This window comes from Amblyraja radiata, chromosome 14 (assembly GCF_010909765.2).
Source record: "Amblyraja radiata isolate CabotCenter1 chromosome 14, sAmbRad1.1.pri, whole genome shotgun sequence".
NCBI classification, from domain to species: domain Eukaryota; kingdom Metazoa; phylum Chordata; class Chondrichthyes; order Rajiformes; family Rajidae; genus Amblyraja; species Amblyraja radiata.
In genome coordinates this window covers 31665847-31684378 of record NC_045969.1, presented here as the reverse complement: position 1 = coordinate 31684378, position 18532 = coordinate 31665847, and the positions used below count along the sequence as shown (strand labels likewise).

At 42.3% G+C, this 18532-nt stretch overlaps 2 protein-coding genes across 5 annotated transcripts in view; one reads left to right on the top strand and one right to left on the bottom strand.

Moving 5' to 3' along the window:
* Nucleotides 1-1136: 1136 nt before the first annotated feature.
* Nucleotides 1137-17132, top strand: atp1b1 (ATPase Na+/K+ transporting subunit beta 1). 2 transcript variants are annotated; one of them, XM_033033022.1, is made up of 7 exons: nucleotides 1167-1715; nucleotides 3605-3733; nucleotides 4632-4787; nucleotides 9638-9822; nucleotides 10875-10959; nucleotides 13256-13260; nucleotides 16048-17132. In XM_033033022.1, the coding sequence occupies exons 1-7, from the start codon at nucleotides 1616-1618 to the stop codon at nucleotides 16303-16305; spliced, it is 918 nt and encodes a 305-aa protein (XP_032888913.1). In that variant the 5' UTR covers nucleotides 1167-1615; the 3' UTR covers nucleotides 16306-17132. The 2 variants fall into 2 exon arrangements, with proteins under 2 accessions (XP_032888912.1, XP_032888913.1); XM_033033021.1 differs by lacking the exon at nucleotides 13256-13260 and having other exon boundaries at nucleotides 1137-1715; nucleotides 16042-17132.
* Nucleotides 16988-18532, bottom strand: part of nme7 (NME/NM23 family member 7) — a 125009-nt gene continuing 123464 nt past the window's right edge. For all 3 annotated transcript variants that reach the window (XM_033033020.1, XM_033033017.1, XM_033033019.1), the window contains one exon: nucleotides 16988-17201. In XM_033033020.1, coding sequence (XP_032888911.1) covers nucleotides 17169-17201 — 33 coding nt within the window. In that variant the 3' untranslated portion in view covers nucleotides 16988-17168. The remainder of the gene's footprint in view (nucleotides 17202-18532) is intronic.

Sequence of the window (18532 nt, the reverse complement as noted above, 5' to 3'; positions counted from 1 at the left end):
CTCGGTACACGTGACAATAAACTAAACTAGTGAATTCAAGTTGTCCCCATGATAGCAGGATTAACTTTGAATCCTATTACAACTAACACTTTTCCTTTTTCTGCCTTCTAAGCGTAACTTTCCGTTGTTCTCTGAAGGGCAGAACAGCGGGCAAGGTTTAGCTTCCCCACCCTTGTTGCTTTAAGGATCTGTAAACCGTTTTATGGGCCCAGAAGCAAGGCGTGAATATGAAAGTGATTTTGTATGGATGTTTTTCCCCGGAAGCTGCATCAATCACGTGCTTCAGCCTGTAAGTTTTTTGAAGGGCAAACACGAAAGGGCTGAGCTGATCAGGAAGCGTGACTACTTTTTCTATGGTGTCATTTTAGAGCGTTTACGCCGCCTGAAAGCAAAATAAGTCGTGACTTCTGCCTGCTGCTCTATTTGCTGCAGAGAATTTAATTTGATCTCTATGAAGGTTGATATTTTCATTTCCTTTTTTTTTCTCAATTCGTCTTTTTTGACTGTGCGCTGCTGATTAAAAATACTGGATTATTAATGTCAGTATTTCAAGTTTAGTTTTATTAGAAGCACGTATCTGTGTTATCATTTTGTGCCAATTAGACTAAACTCAAAGGTCTCCGCGGCTGAGCAGTCTGAGGCGATTACATTAACCTTTCTGAAACAAAAGGGAGAGTGCATTGAAACCTGCTTGTTAATGAGGGGAGACAAGTACGATGCTGGGAGGCGTGATAAGGAGAATCGTTCTTTTTCGGGTTCACGTTAGTGATTGAATGATAAGATTGACCACATTATACATATTATTGCAAGGAACGTCAATGTTAAATGAATGCATGCTAGTCGGAAAACCTTTTCCAAGTTTTTTTTTCCAAATCCCAATCCTCTCTCAATATGTGTGTGTCGGTGTGTGGGGAGGGGTACACGAAACTGCAATAAATCAGCACTTTGGTGAGAAGTGTCCTTGCGGCACAATTCCCTATTCGCACCCCCCCTACGGAGGAGGAGGCGCCGCCGCCAAGCGCCTTCACCTCGTGTAAGGGAGGAGGGAGGAGGGGAGGGGGTGGAAGGCGTGACGTAAAGCATGGCGTCACAAAGGCTGCCCGGTCCTGATTGGCTGGCGACCGGCCTCGCTCGCGCGGTCACTCATTAACGGGGCGAGGCGGAGCTAGAGCTGATAAAATCCAGGGCCGTGGAGCCCTTCACCTTCCTCCAAACTCCTCACACCTGGAGTCCCCCCCTCTCCCTTTCTCGCTACTCGCCCTTCACCACAACGCTTCTTTTGACCTCTTCATCGCCCCTCCTATTTTTTCCCCCCTCTCCCCTGGAACTAGGTGTAAATATATATATATTTATACCTGGTGAAGTTTGGTCTCGGGAGCGCACACACAGTCCGCCTGCCAACCTCGCGGGCGACGACCACTTCGTGAGTGAGCGCCTTCCAACCGTCGCGCTTCGTTTAAAATCGAAGACCCCAACGGTCGCTGGGCGAGGCGCGCGGCGGCGGCGGATCCGCTCCAAGGGCGAAGGCAACGGTCCAAAAGGAAGGAGGGAGGGCGGGAGAACTAAAATAAAATTAACCTGAAAAAGAAGAAATCTAGCCGGATTTTCCGCCAAGATGTCACAAGATAAGCCCACGGAAGACGCTGGAGGATGGAAGAAATTCCTGTGGGACTCGGACAAGAAACAGTTTTTGGGCAGGACCGGTTCCAGTTGGTGTGAGTAGCCCGGTTTTCTCTCTCTAATTTACAATCCCTTTAATGTCTCCTTCTTTTCCCAATCCCCATCGAAAATAATAGTGCACTCCGTTCATGTGGTCTGCGGATTATGCATATTTTTTTAAAAGACGTGACTTGAAGGCGGCTTGGAAACAGTTTGGACAAAAGCGTGGGTGTAAAATGGAGCGTGTGTCTGTGAGGGAGAAACAGTTAATGGCACCGGCTTCCGTCTTCCTGTAACATGCGTGACTGTGCCGGGCGTGTTCTGAAGTGAATAGAAGTCAATGTGAAGGACATTGTGTTCGGGGGAGGGGGTGGAAGAAGCCCGGGCTCTGCGTATCAGGAGTACGTGGTCGGCGTTTTAAACACCGACAGGGTGGAGGGTGATGGTTGCTGGCGGGCGTCGTGTCACCCTGGGTCGGGGCGTGTGTGAGGGAAGGGAGGGAGAGCGACAGGTTTCCGCAGTCCCAAGGTTATTCAAGGTGGCGGTCTCCGGCTCCCAGAGGGGCGGCGGGCGGGCACCTCGGATGGCGATACGTGGTGGACACGCATGTTGGCGGTGGGCACCGGTCCCCCCGGGCAGTCCCGACCTGGATTGGGAGCGGTAGGCATGGAGTGGCGAGAGTGCGCTCCACCCTTCCCGGGATAGGGGTGGTAGGCGTACATGGTTTTGGGGGCGGCGGGCTTCCGTCCCGGGATGGGCTCCAAGGACAATTCTGGGATGGATACATGGGGTCCCGACCCGGGGTGGCGGTGGTGGACACACATGGTGGTGGCGGGCTCCGTCCCTTCTGGGGGTCGTCTGGGATGGGGTGGTGGGCACTGCCTCCCTCTTCGGGGGTGGGTGTATGAGCAGGAAGACGTGTAATGGAACAAACTCATCAGGTGGCGGGCTCCGGTATACGTGTGGGATTTCGCCTCCTGGCGGGGGGAGGGGGCCGAGAGAGTGGACAGAGTTGTGCAATATATCAAACTGGACAGGACCCCATGGGTGCAGGGAAGACAAAGTGGCGGGTCTGGCCCTTGTGTAGGATTGTGTAAGGAGTTCGTTCAGGGCAAAGATCCTATAGCGAGATCAGGGAGCGAGATGTGCGCCATCTCCCTGGAGTTGGGGGAGGGGAATTCTCCTCCTCCCCTCCCCCCCCCCCCCCCCCCTCGGTTTGGAGGGGCTGGGGTTCAGGGGGAGATATATGGGAACGGATTGATCGGATGGCGGGAGTGGAGAGAGTGAGGGGTTGGCCCAGGGAAGGGGGAGGGGGGGGGGGGGGGGGCAGAGCGGGCGGTCGGTCTCTTAGCAACTGCTGCTCAGCCGATGTATAACACAGTGCTGGAGGGACTCAACGGGTTAGGCGACTTTTGGGGTTGGAACGTTTCAGACTGATGAACTGGATTACACCCCGACCCGGTTGATTTGTGCACAGAATCGTGCTCTGTATCCTCTATTTTCATGCAAAGCATTGACCGGACGGCACTATCCTGTTTTTAATTGTTTGAGTTATTTTCTTTATATACCAATAAACATTCTTGCAATCGTATGTCGGGTGTGTGTTTATTCCCTTGGTCCCGTCTTCTCCCTTGCACTTGAGTGGAAATTTCCCAAAACGCCGTCAGTTGAATGTTCCTCCTCATAAGCAGACCCTGTGAATTTTAGACGAAACAATAGAGCTGTGCCAGCGCTGGCAAACCTATGCTCATAACCCTTCCCACCCTAGAGTCATGAAGTTGCATCGCGATAAGAGCGTGTTCACGGTAATGATGAAACAACCCCAGGTTGAACTCAATCGACGTTTGGACCCCGAATCGCCTTTATGCATTTGATGTAAAAAAATAACCTTTCCGTAGTTGAAGTTTAAAGAGTAATGTAGTTTTCTGTATTATTTCTCCTGTAGTCAAGATACTTTTATTCTACTTGATCTTTTACGGCTGCCTCGCTGGAATCTTCATCGGAACCATTCAAGTACTGCTACTCACCATCAGTGATTTCGAACCAAAATATCAAGACAGAGTTGCACCTCCAGGTTGATCACTTCAGTATTTTCAAATATATTAAGGGGTGGACGCTGTGGAAGTGTATTGGGAACCCATGTGTAATTGGGCTTTAATAGTATATATTAATTCAACACACTCCAATGCTTAGTGATGTACTACAGTGGAAAGAGCCTGCTCAGAGGCAACTGGGAAGGTCACTTAACAATGTCTATGTAAACTAACTTTTGCATTATTCCACCAAAGTCAAGCTTTATAAATTGCATTTAAAGTGTTATATGTTGGAAAATTGCATTTAAAAGAAAAAAGAATGACTGCTTAAGGGAATACTGTATTCATTGTATTCCACATTCTTCATGAATGTAGAATGTGAATCATTCTACATTCATGAAGTATTCATTGTAACTTTATTGTACGTTATAACTTGAGTTAAGCCATGGTGTTGTTGTGTGTACTATACAATGATCCTTATTTGAGAACTTAAAAGTCGCTTTTGTTGCTTACACGTATCTTATGTTATCTTTGCAATATAAAACACTTTGTTTTTAAAAGTTCAACAGTTGATAGTCCTGGGATATAATTGTCCTATTCTGTTTTAAGTTATGCATGTAGTACATTATTTGAGCCACAAATAGTTAACCCTGATGTTTGCACATGTAATATAATCACCTGTGGAAACGGTAAAAACGAGGCGCAGCTACACTTTTCACTATTCTTAATTCAGAACATTCACTTACTGTAAAATATTCAAAATGTAGATCGAGCTTTTATATACAGCTGCTGTTGAAGTTATTTCAGTTTTGAAAGTATATTTCAAATTTTTGTAACATAAACCATTGCTTTGCATAGCATAAACACTTTAAAAGTTGAATATTGTTTCAGTTCAGCAAATTAATAATTTTTATCTTTAAATTTCAACTTCATTTTTAGGTCTATCGCATACTCCACAATCTGTAAAAACAGAGATATCCTTTAGTATTTCAAACACAAATTCGTTTGATAAATATGTGGCTGGTCTGAACAAGCTCTTAGAGATTTACAATGACTCAAAACAAGTTGGCACCTCTCCTTTTGAGGATTGTGGCGGTAAGTTTAGGGAAAATGTTAGTGTACTAAGTGCGATACCATGTAAAATGTTGTTTTCCTAATAGTATACTAAGAAATAATATGAACATGAGTTTTAATGCACCGATAGGGTGGTATTCTGGCGTACTGATCCAGTGCTGGTAAATAGAGCATCAAACTTGCGGGTAAGACTCATTCCGATGCCAGTAAAATATAAAAAATATAAGCTGAAGCTTTGTTTTGAGGGGACATAGCAAATGAAGAGTAACTGCCTTGTAAAGCCTTACCTTTGGTATTGTCTTTGGGCTTGTTAAGCATGGGTGTTCCTTGCTCATGGAGTTGCTTTTTATGAACAAGCCATTAGTCCATTTATTTAGAGTTTGCCTAGCAACTTTAATGCAAGTGGATGTTGGGTTTGGACTCCATTTATGTTAAGTAGGGGGATAAAAACAGCTTGTACCAACTTCTGTTTTCCTGCCCCCATTTCTTTTCTATCCCCCACTTTCCTGTCCGGAGTTGTCACATTACATGTATGGTAGAGCGGAGGTTTACTTTTACATTTGTTATGCGCAGTGCGGCACAGTAACACAGCTAATGGAGCTGCTGCCTCAATGCCAGAGACCAGGGTTCGATCCTCCCCCCGGGTGCTGTTTTTGTGGAATTTGCATGTTCTCCCATTGCTCAGGTGCTCCAGTTTTCTCCCACTTCCCAAAGACGTGTGGGTTTGTAGGTTGATTGGCTTCTGTAAATTGTCCCCTGGTATAGGGAGTGGGCACAAAAGTGGAGTAATATAGAACTATTGCAAGTGGGTGATCAATGGTTGTCATGGACCGAAGGACCTGTTTCCGTGCTGTAACTCTAAACTAAACTGTGTTCAAACTTGACCTCTAAATTCATCACTGTGATTTACCTACACACAACAATTCAAGATATTTAGCATTGTCTCAATGGTCTGAAGAATTGTTATTTTGTGATTAATTTGCTGAATGATTATGATTTGTGAATTTTATGATTTTCCAGTCTGGCTAAGCTTGGTGGAACTCAATTGGTTCAAATCAAATATCAAATTGCAAAATATTAGAGAGAGGAGTTCACTGGCTGGGATTGTACAAACAAGATAATGGTGTTTGTGTACACCATTTTATTTTTGTCATGTAAATTAGATAATAAAATTGAATCATTTTTAACTCTGCACCTGAAGTGTAGCGTGTTGCTGTAGCAACCCATGACTTGCACTAAATTCTGGGTAAAAATACGGACAATTTCCATTCTATTTTCAAAGCTGTATTGTACATACTAATTTGCACTTTTTCGGACTTGTTTTTAATTCAATCTTATTGGTTCCACGGGGGCTTTAGGGGTGGGGAATGCTTGTTTACAGTTTCCACATTGCCTGTAGAGGGATGTGTGCTAAAATTGATATTTAATTACTGCAAAGTGTAAGTGCAAAATCCCTTGTGTGGGGATGTGCAAGTATAATAAACAACTGTTCATTGCTGATTGCAAAATCACAGGCATTTGAATGACTTGATACACAAGTATGGTTTAATTCAAATTCTTCCCAGCGTTGAACTTGGCCTTTTGGATTGGTTGTTAAACTGTGATCCTATTTTATCGAGATCTTTTGCCACTTATCTCTGCAAAACTAACATTTAATCCCAATACTGCCCTGGCGGTCATGTTTACTTTAATGATTGCAGTTTTGGAAGCTTGTTGCTTACGGATTGCAAATTGCAGATTGTCCAGTTTGATTTCCTTCATTAGTGGTGACAGAACATAAGGTGTTGATTTGTTGTTTTTGGATGTCAGATCATGAAGGCACCATCAAAAAATTGATGCGCTTTAACTTTTTAATTTTTATACTTTTACTTTTGCCCTTGCCCTTTGGTTTGGTTTCACAAGTTTCAAACGAAGATACTCATTGGTGTCATTGAGTATTTTAAATATATTACTGGAAAGTAACTCCATTAAATTATTGACAGTCAAAGCAAATATTTTCCAAATAATACATATTAATGTGTAGATTGCTGATGCACAACCTTACCATGCCAATCATTTTTTTCTATTTCATATCTTGCCCTGAGATTCTGTGCTCTTGTTGTTTGATGCCTTAGTTTGAGCAGGATTTTAAAAAAATGTAGAACCTAAAAGCATGAACCAGTAAGCACGCTTGAAGGTGTCTTTTCTGAAGGGATCCTTGTAGGCTTGACAGTCCCAGACAAGACCAGCACAGAATCTCAGTGCGAGATATGACGTAGAAAACAAAATCCTGGAACCTTTTGATGGAAACGGGTGTTTTTTTTTTTAATGGAGTTGGGGGGGGGGGGGGGGGGGGGGGGAGGTTACAACATATTCTACCAAAAGGTGCCTTCTTAACTTGTGAATTTGGGAAAATTGTATCCATGCTCAAATATCATATGTGCCAGCCTTTGCCGTTTCTTGATAATTAGTTAGGTGATATCATATTTTGCTTCCCAGATGAATGCAAGCCTTGTGTTAGAATTGCCTTTTTTCTCAACATTCCACAGATGCCTTTGATGAGCAGACTGAACTATTTTCCCCTGTGATTGTAGATACTCTTGGACATTAATAATTCCTCCAATTCCTTTTTATGGCATCAGGAGGTTGGCCTTAAACTTTGGGGTTTACTTTCATACCTAGCAAGGAGTTCAGCCGTCTGATCTTTTGCAGGTGGGAAACATGTTTAAACCGCATTAAAGTTTGTCAGTGAAGTTATCAAGAGGTATCAAAGTATGAGGCAATGGAATGAATGTAATTGAGAGCTTTTGTATATACAGGAATAGTTTTGGAGATCTCTGGTAATAATCTTGTAGTTGTCGCATGCTTCATTGTGTAGAATATTTTCACAATGAGTGTTTAGCCAAGGAGAATGCATTTGAATATGTGCTGTCCTTTGTTCCCTGGGCAGCAAGCTCAAATTTTTATTTTTTATTTTGAACTACAGAATGAGAAGAAATAGTGTTTATCTTTCACATTGTCCCACTTTTTTGCTAATGCGGGTTATATTATGTTATAAGTTTTTAAGAAGGAACTGCAGATGCTGGAAAATCGAAGGTAGACAAAAATGCTGGAGAAACTCAGCGGATGAGGCAGCATCTATGGAGCGAAGGAAATAGGCAACATTTCGGGTCGAAATCCTTCCAACCTCAACAACCTAATCTATTGCATCCGCTGCTCTAGATGTCAGCTGCTCTACATCGGTGAGACCAAGCGTAGGCTTGGCGATCGCTTCGCCGAACACCTCCGCTTGGTTCGCAATAACCAACCTGATCTCCCGGTGGCTCAGCACTTCAACTCACCCTCCCATTCCGAATCCGACCTTTCTGTCCTGGGCCTCCTCCGTGGCCTGAGTGAGGACTACCGTAAATTAGGGGAGCAGCACCTCATATTTCGCTTGGGCAGTTTGCACCCCAGCGGTATGAACATTGACTTCTCTAATTTCAGGTAACCCCTACTTTCTCCTCCCCTTCTCAGCTCTCCCTCAACCCACTGGCTCCACCTCTTCCTTTCTTCTTCCCATCCTCCCCCACCCTCACATCAGTCTGAAGAAGGGTTTCGACCCGAAACGTTGCCAATTTCCTTTGCTCCATAGATGCTGCCTCACCCGCTGCGTTTCTCCGGTATTTTGTCTACCTTATTTTATGTTATGGTCTATTTTAGTTTTAGAGATACAGCATGGAAACAGGCCCTTCAGCCTACTGGGTCCACGTCGACCTTCCGATTCCCGCACATTAACACTATCCTTCACACTAGGGACAATTTTTACATTTACCAAGCCTATATGTCTTTGGAGTGTGGGAGGAAACGGAAGATCTCGGAGAAAACCCACGCAGTCACGGAGGGAAAGTACAAACCGTACAAAGAGCACCCATAGTAGGGATCGAACCCGGGTCTCTGGTGCTGCAAGTGCTGTAAGGCAGCAACACTACCGTTGTGCTGCCCATTGGCTGTGGCTGTTTGCAGGATAGTTTTCAATTTTGCCTTGTAAGTTGTCGGAACTGAAGGTGTTCAATACAAGGGGCTTAAGGAACACGGACTGTCTGGATCGGCTATTTAAAGGTCGAAATGGGGTGGATTCATTGAATCACACAAGGAAACATTGGAGGTAAGAGTAAGAAAGCATATTTGGAGTTTAAAGTTGAGTTATTCATTTGACATTTTTGTATTTGACATGCATCAAGTTCAAAACAACTTTTTGGTCGGCGTTTGGGTGTTTTTCTACCTAGTTTTGGTGTGTTAATTTGGGCTCCTCCAATAGTTTGCTATGTTATTACTGTGAAGTTTAACTCAACTTAAACACTGACACATTGATATTCACTATTTCGCAGGGACATATAATTTTATGAATGTCTCCAATGTTTTATTATCCACACCCCTCTCCATTCACCAATATCTCCAAACTATGTAATGACAATGTATTCTGTACCGACTGGCAACAGCTGCAAGTTAATGACAATTAAGTTCTCTGAGCCAATTAATATTTTTATCTAAAACAGCATATTATAGGTTCCCTGTTTCTAGGCTTTTCCTTTTTTAAAAGGGAGATGTTATTTACTGTGCATTTAAGTAAATGCAGATTTCTTTGAACTGAATTGTAAAATGTTACTACTTGGAGGATTGGATAATGTCTATTTTTAGGTGTCATGATAACACAAATAAAAGTATAATTCGGTTAATGGTGTTTGTTTTATTGGTGCTGGTATTTTGGAAAGGGCAGGGGGTTGGGGTTCAGCTGAAAATTAGTTATTTTGTATTTTCCCATTTTGTTTTATACAGTATTTTGGTTGTGTGCATTTTAACTCTGCTGTAAAATGCATTGTTCAATAATTTTACATTATCTGTTCCTTTAGGAGCTCCGGCAAACTACATCACTAGAGGGGCATTAGATGATGCGCAAGGACAGAAGAGAGTTTGCAAATTTCTCCGTAGTTGGCTTAAAAATTGCTCTGGAATAGACGATCCTACTTATGGCTATGCAGATGGAAAACCATGCTTGGTTGCAAAGCTCAACAGGATCGTTGGTTATTATCCTAAGGTATGACTCCTTTAGTAAATGAAAACATTAAAACAAAATGGGCAAACTTGGGTTATTTCTATATGATTTGTAGGATTGTGTGTACTGAAACTATAATGCATCAAAGCTGTAGCTACAAAATACATTGTCAGCAAAAATGTTTTGAAATCGCTTTTGGTATTCAGAATAGTTTATTTGAGGTACTCCAGATTGTCACCATTTAGCAAAGTAAAAAATATTTTGTACTCCTATTCTGATTGGAGTATTTGTACTCCCATTGTCAGAGATTTATTATTTTATTTATTATTTGACATGCTTATGCAGAGCATCCAGTTGAGAATGGTGTTAAACTTTCCCCACACCTGTTTGATGTGCAAGCTACTCATGGCCATTCTCATGGCAGCTGAGTCCTTTGTGGGGTGACTGTATCTACTGTTTGTCTCATTAAGCAAAGAAATTGAGGTGAAAACATCAGAATGATGGTAGTAGGAATCGGTCAAGATGGAGAAAATTATGGAAGAGAAAGTGGACAGAGAATGGATACAAAACGTTTTACTTTAGCGGAGAAAACACAACTACACAGTTTGATTTTTGTTTTGTTTATTATGTGTGCTGAGGTATGGTGAAAAGCTTTTGCATGCTGGTGATATATACTAGGAATTTTAAGCTTTCAACCATCTCTACTTTGGCGCTGTTGGTGCAAACCGGGGTATGTGTACTGCTTTGCTTCCTGAGGTCAATCAGTCTCCTTTGTCTTACTGAAATTGAGAGAACAACCGTTTGAACGAATGAGGTTGTTTGCAACTCTCAGCCAGAAATGTGGATTGGTATTGGATGGACAAATGTTTTAAAGTGCATTAAAGCTGTTGCTGCAACTTTGTCCTTAACGTCAACATTGAATGTAAGGGCACAGTGCTGTTTGTGCAAAGGAAATGAAGTATAGATCAATCTGCATTTTTTCGTAATGTGGAATTGCTGGTTATCTTTTATTGATAATTGCTTTGAGTAATTTTTATAATCAAATTGTACCTGTTAGGAGTTTTTAAAATTGATGCAATTTGTTTTTCTTTTAGCCTCCAAAAAATGACACCACTCTTCGTGAAGCAATGCAAGCAAATTATAATCAATATGTTCTTCCTATTTTTTTGCGAAGCAAAGGTAAGTGATTTAGTTTCAAAGCAGAGTAAAAGTAATAGTTATGTTCCATTTAGCTATGATACGAATGGACTTTGGTCTCTGCATACTGCTTAACATGCCAATGCTTAATGTGAGGCAACCATTGTGGTTGGCAAGCAATATTTCACAAGCCATTCAACAAATATTTCAGGATAGATAGATATGTAGTAACCGCTTGATCTATCAGTTCCTTGCATCGAAATTAGATTAAAACTCTTAACCTGATTTGGTTGGTTGCAGGTTGCACAAGGAATACTTGTGGTCTTAATTGAATAATGCCATGGGATCCATCAAATATTGTTAGATAGGTAGGATCTGTTGGGTATCCTAGAAAGACCAGGACCTTATTCTGTTTATCCTTTGATCAGCATCACTAAAAATCTGATTGTTATCATCCTCATTAGACCTTGAATGCAAGTTGAAGGTAGACACATCTCTGGAGAGAAGGAATGGGTGACGTTTTGGGTCGCGGCCCTTCTTCAGTTTGATGTCGGGGGAGGGGGCGGGACAAAGATAGAATAGTCGGAGACGGTAAGACTAGTGGGAGAACTGGGAAGGGGGAGGGGATGGAGAGAAAGCAAGGGCTATCTGAAGTTAGAGAAGTCAATGTTCATACCGCTGGGGTGTAAAATTATTTGGCGAAATATATGGGGCTGTTCCTCCAATTCGGCCCTATCCCGAACTCTACCTTCGCTACATTGACAACTGCATTGGTGCTACCTCCTGCTCCCATGCAGAACTCACTGACTTCATCAACTTCACTAATTTCTATCCTGCACTCAAATTCACTTGGACCATCTCCGACATTCCTACCGTTTCTAGATCTCACCGTCTCCATCACAGGAAACAGACTATTGACCGACATCTACTACAAACCTACTGACTCCCATAGTTATCTTGACTACACTTCTTCCCACCCTGCTTCCTGTAAAGACTCTATCCCCTACTTTCAATTCCTCCATTTACGCCGCATCTGCGCCCAGGATGAGGTGTTCCGTACCAGGGCATCGGAGATGTCCTCATTCTTTACAAAACGGGGGTTTCCCTCTTCCATCGTAGATGAGGCTCTTACTAGGGTCTCCTCGATATCCTGCAGCTCCGCTCTTGCTCCCCTCCCCCATTCGTAACAAGGACAGAGTCCCCAATTGTCCTCGCCTTCCACCCCATCAGCTGTCGCATACAGCATATAATCCTCCAACATTTACGCCACCTCCAATGGGATCCCACAACTGGCAACATCTTCCCATCTCCACCCCTTTCTGCTTTACGCAGAGACCGTTCCCTCCGAAACTCCTTGGTCAACTCGACCCTTCCCACCCAAACCACCCCCTCCCCAGGTACTTTCCCCTGCAACCGCAGGAAATGCAACAGCTGTCCCTTTACCTTTCCCCTCGATTCCATCCCAGGACCCAAACAGTCTTTCCAGGTGTGGCAGAGGTTCACTTGCACCTCCTCCAACCTCATCTACATATCCCCTGTTCCAGGTGTCAATTTCTCTACATCGGTGAGACCAAGCGCAGGCTCGGCGATCGTTTCGCTGAATACCTCCGCTCAGTCTGTCTTAACCTACCTGATCTCCCGGTGGCTCCGCACTTCAACTCCCTCCTCCCATTCCCAATCTGACCCCTCTGTCCTAGGCCTCCTCCACTGTCAAGAGTGAGGTCCGGCGTAAATTGGAGGAACAGACATGGGGGTTGAAGACTTTGTGGCAAGGTTTGCAGATGATACGAAAATAGGTGGTGGGGCAGGTAGTGTGGAGAAAGCAGGTGCTCTGCAGAAGGACTTGGACCGGTTGGGAGAGTGGACAGAGAAGTAGCAGATAGAATATAGTGTGGAGTCATCCATTTTGGTAGTAGGAATAAGGGTGTAGACTTTTCTAAATGGGGTGAGAATCCAGAAATCAAAGGGAGTGCTGGTGCAAGATTCCCCAAAAGTTAATCTGCAAGTCATATCAGTGATAAAGAATGCAAACTCAATGCTAGCATTTATTTCAAGAGGGCTTGTATACAAAAACAGGGATGTAATGTTGAGGTTCTAAGGCGCTGGTAAGGCCGCATTTGGAATATTGTGAGCAATTTTGGGCACCATATCTGAGGATGTGCTGGCTCTGTAGAGAGTCCAGAGGAGGTTTACAAGAATGCTCCCAGAAATGAGTAGGTTATCCTATGATAAGCATTTGTCGGCACTGGGCCTGTACTCACTGGTGTTTAGAAAAATGAGGGGGGACCTCATTGAAACATACAGAATAGTGAAAGGCTTGGATAGAGTGGATGTGGAGAGGATGTTTCCACTCGTGGAAGAGTTGAGGACCAGAGGTCATAGCCTCAGATTAAAAGATGTTATAGGAAGATGAGGTGACATTTCTTTAGTCAGAGGGTGGTGAATCTGGAATTCTTTGCCACAGAAGGCCAAGTCAGTGGATATTTCAAGGCAAAAATGGTGGGGCAGGTAGCGTGGAGAAATATTTTAAGGCAGAGATATATACTTGATTAGTACATGTGTCAGAGGTTATGGGGAGGAGGCAGTAGGATGGGGTAAGGAGGGAGAGATAGATCAGTTATGATTGAATGGCGGAGTAGACTTGATGGGCCGAATGGCCTAATTCTCCTATTCTTTGACCTTAGAACTGAGCATGATTTCTGAATTAGGATTTAAGGTGGAGATGAGTAAAAAGTTGTAGAGGCTGATTTGTTGGAATATATTCAGACTAAGGAAATTTCTGAAAGAGTGTACTCTTGCACTTTATTGACCAATGTTCTTTGGAATTTCATGTGTGGAATTCTTGCTATTTTCTGAGGAATTCTTACTATTTTCCTCTTGTCTTTGCCATTTCAAGTATCCGAATAAATGTTAAGCCCCTGTCCCACGGTTCGCGTTTACCCAAGAGCTCTCCCGAGTTTTTTAAAAAAAATCAAACTTCTTCACGTGTTTTTTTACTCTTTTTCACAGTGTTGACAACTTCACGAGTTACCGCGTTTCCCGAGTACGTGCCATTTGCATTACGAGACATCCACGAGCTCCGATGTGCCCTCTACGTACTTACCATGAGTTTGATTTTTTTTAAACTCGGGAGAGCTCTTGGGTAAACTCACATCGTGGGACAGGGGCTTTAATGGTTTTCTTTTAATGAGCCAGCTGGAACTGCTATCAATTTTCCCTTTGGGGAAAAGCCAATTAGAGTCATAGTCAGAGTGGTATAGTGTGGAAAGAGGCCCTTTGGCCCAACGTGCCCACACAGGCAAACATGTCCCGGCCACACTAGTCCCACCTGTCTGCGTTTGGTCCATATCCCTCCAAACTTATCCTATCCCTGTACCTGTCTAACTCTTTCTTAAACGTTGGATAGTCCCAGTCTCAACTACCTTCTCTGGCAGCTTGTTCCATACACCCACCACCCTTTGTGTGAAAAGTTTGCCCCTCCGATTCTGTGCATCTACCCGATCTATTCCTCTCATGATCTTTTACACCTCTATAAGATCACCCCTCATCCTCCTGTGTTCCAAGGAATAGAGTCCCAGCCTACTCAACCTCTGCCTATAGCTCAGACCCTCTAGTCCTCGTAAATCTTCTCTGAACCCTTTCAAGCTTGGCAATATCTTTCCTCTAACATGGTGCCCAGAACGGAACGCAATACTCTAAATGTGGTCTCACCAACGTCTTAAGCAACTGCCAACTTCTATACTGCGAGTATATCAATCCTGCAATTAGCTGCAATTAGTACAATGATGGTTCCAAAGTTGAGATTTTTGTGGCTGATGCTAGCACATTTGAGGAATATGCACCTAAGATGGCCAGTGCTGTAAATGATGAAGCCAGTCTTACATTGTCCTCAATTAACCACAGTTTTGCACCACACTGCATTCCTATGTGGCTCATGGTGGATTTAAAGCAGGGAACCTGGCTGCAACTCTTCATTTGTGCTGTGTTCAGCTTGAAATACTGGCAATACGATATATTTAACAGATATAATCCATCTCTGAGCTGTTGATAACAGTTGTCAGGCCCAGGGAATGTTTGAATGGCTTTGATATTTACAAACTGCATAAAATAAACTTTATTATAACATTTCAATTTTTTGTTTTAAGCTTTTAAAGAATTTGAGTAACACCTCTCTCCCCCCCCCCCCCCCCCCCCCAGCAGCTGACTTCTCATTACTTTTGAATGGGGAGTGCTGTGTTTACACAGATTTGAGCTGTTGTAGGATTATAACCTGAGAGGTGAGTTGCCGATGGAAAACCAGCTCTATAGGATTCAGTTTCATGAATGTTTACAAATCAGACAAATAAGCCGTATTGAGTTTATACTATGGGCAGATATCCTTTATTGGGAACTTGACTTCGAGGGCAGCGTAAATCCAGATTTCCTAGCCTTATCCCAGGACTTTCATGGACACGCACGGGGTAGTCACGGTCCTTTGTGGCTTAGGATGGAAACAATCCTCTGGGATACATGTATAGGTCCCATCTTAAATGCTGGCATTGTCAAAAGTCTGCTCTTTTCCTGCTACAGTATTTTTAGATGTGTTTAATGTTTCCCTATTAGTGCGACGTCCAACATCTCCCTTTAGTTGCAAATAGTCATGAGTAGGAACCATACTTGAGCCAATGGCAAACAAGACTATTCAATCAAAGCATTTTCTAACATCTTTTTTGAGCAATAGGGAACAGGTTTGAATGGAGCGCAGCAGTATAGCATTAAGCATTAGAGAAATCCTTGAAGCTGAAATTATTATAAACCACTGTTGGAGTTTGTCTTAATGCCATGGTTGAAAGTGTCGGTGGAACAATTTATCAATTAGTGTGATAAATAGCTTTGCAGAACATTACATTTTTATGCCTAAGTACCAGTTTTATTGAATGCAGGCACTTCATCTTGAGCTAACAAATCAACATCCATGGTGTTTCATCAAATTTTCTGAAGGTGTTGTAAGGAAGAACTTGTTCTCAAAATATATCTATGCCTCTGCTTATTTCAGTATTTTCTTCCCATGGTCTAAATTTAAAATGATTCACTACTTGACGCGTGTTAATTTCCCTTTATAATATGCTGAATTTCTTTGTTTAGAAAGAGGAAGACAAACACAGAATTGGAAATGTGGAATTCTTTGGCATGGGAGGAGGTGGTGGCTTTCCTTTACAATACTATCCATACTATGGCAAGCGTCTGCAGAAAAACTACCTTCAACCCTTGATTGGTATTCAGTTCACCAACCTCACTTATAACATGGAGTTACGCATCGAGTGTAAAGTGTATGGTGAAAATATTGAATATAGTGAAAAAGATCGCTCACTGGGGCGTTTTGAAGTAAAAATTGAGGTTAAAAGCTGATAACGGTCAGAATTTGCCCCATATTAAAAATTAGTCTTGAACAAACTCATACATATGGGACCTACACTTAATCTGTTGTACGCTTTACACTAGCTTTCTGCATCTAGATATGTAAAATAAAAGCAATAGTAGTACATATTTATTCTACTGTAAATGATACTACTTGAGCCATGGGTTTGCCCATTACTGTAAATTATAATTCCACTAATGTGTAGCAGTGTTTGTCCTTTGGGTATTGCTGCATTGTGCCTCGTGTGGGTTTGAGTGTACAGTACTGTAGTGCATTCACTGGTCTTTCAAGCCATGTTGCAGTTTTTAAGCAAATTTCGCTTTCCAAGTTGTAAATACTCTGAAAATTGCAATGGCACTTCATTTTTCTGTTATGCCCATGTGTATGAACATACTGCACTCTTTTTATTTGTTCAGGAGGGTGGGCGGGTAGGAGAATGTGCTTTTTCTTTTGGCAACATTAGTGCAGGGCGACTGGTTTTAATATAACTTAGGTTGAAACAGCTAAGTCGAGATCTGGGTCTGATTGTCAAGCTACTTTGATTAGTTAAAGGTTGTTTGCTGGAGCCACCACGTCATGTCTTTGAATGCTTTAACCTGTATGGTGAAAGATTTTATATTTATGCAGTTGTACAATTTTTCTGCAAAGTGTAATGTATAAAAGATACCAAAGTCACTGGTAAAATCATCTTTATTTGAAGTAAACCAATGCAGTAGGATGTTCATGTTAAAATGCAACGTAACATCTGTAAACTTGTTTGGAGAACAGTGCTCCACACTTGATTGAAAGCATCAGAAAAATAAAACTTATGAACCCATTGTCGTGGGATTTTTCTGAAAATATTTAACCAGTGTCAAATATCCAAAATCTTGAAAAAATACTGGACCTGAAAAGTATAAAGGTTTAGTTAGCTAAATATATACAGTGCTTAATTTACAGTGGACCATATACAGAGCTTAATTTCTGAAGTGGACTGGTATTAATATACTAATAGGTGAACATATTCAACAGCCCTCAGCACTGCAGATTAAATATTCTGGTATTAACTTTCATATTTACATAGTGAAGCCTAGCTGTTTGAAATCAACAATAAATGCAACAGGAACTCTGTAGTGCACAGTAAGACTATAAGACAGGAGCAGAATCAGGTCACTTGGCTCAGAGTATACGCTGCCATTTGATCATGGCTGATCTATTTCCCCCATTCTCCTGCCTTCTCCCTGTAACCTTTGACGCCCATACTAATCAAGAACTTAAACATTTCCACTTTAAAAATATCCAATGTCTTGGCCTCTACATCCTTGTGTGGTAATGAAGTGCACAAATTCACCACCTCCCTAGCTATAGGAAATAGCTAAGGAATATCAATGCTAAGGAAGCCCTTTAATGGTACACTGGGGTGGATGATTGAGGCAGCAATTTTGGGGACACTTAAAATCTACCCATGCTTGGTTGTGGAAGTGTTGGGGCAGGGGGAAAACCCTGCACTTTAAACTTTGCCCCTCTTGCCTTAAAGCTATGCCTGCTAGTAATTTAATATATTCATTCTGGAAGGTTAGTTCTGACTGTCTACCTTATCTATGCGCTTCATAATTTTATACTTTTATTATTATCAAGTCATCCTGCAACCTCCATCCCTGAGAAAACAACCAATCTGTCCAACCTCTCCCTGTAGCTAAGGCCCTCTAATACTCCTGTTTGCTGGACACTTTAATTATCCTTCCCATTCCCATGTTCCAGGTCTTTGAATCCATTTGACCAGGTCACTGTTAAGCCTGTGCATCTTAACCTTCTGGATCAGCCAACTAAGCGGGTCTTTATCAAATGCCTTCCTAAAATACATGTAGACAATGCCCACTGCCCTCTCATTGATCACCTCCAACAATTCCACAATAAAAAAATCAAATTAACAAGACAGCCTTCCCATTCTTTTCCAAACAAGTATATCCTATTCCACAGCCTTTGCATATTAGTAACACCGAGGAACAACGGAAAACTTCAGTAAAGCATAATTGGAAGACTTATATCCTTGCAGCTAGTTTGCATTATTTTTAAACTATAATTTTAGTCGTGAGACTCTTGAATATAAACCTTTCAATTTTGTTTCTGCCATTTTTAGGATTCCCATGTCATGGGTATTAATCATTTCACATAGCAACTCTATTCAATAGATTTGTATCATTTATGATATGTAAACAAAGGCATATCCCTACAGAT

Coding starts and splice junctions, on each gene's coding strand:
- atp1b1 (XM_033033022.1), top strand. CDS start 1,616: ATGTCACAAGATAAGCCCACGGAAGACGCTGGAGGATGGAAGAAATTC. Junction 1,716..3,604: donor CAGGACCGGTTCCAGTTGGT/GTGAGTAGCCCG, acceptor TTTCTCCTGTAG/TCAAGATACTTTTATTCTAC. Junction 4,788..9,637: donor TCCTTTTGAGGATTGTGGCG/GTAAGTTTAGGG, acceptor CTGTTCCTTTAG/GAGCTCCGGCAAACTACATC.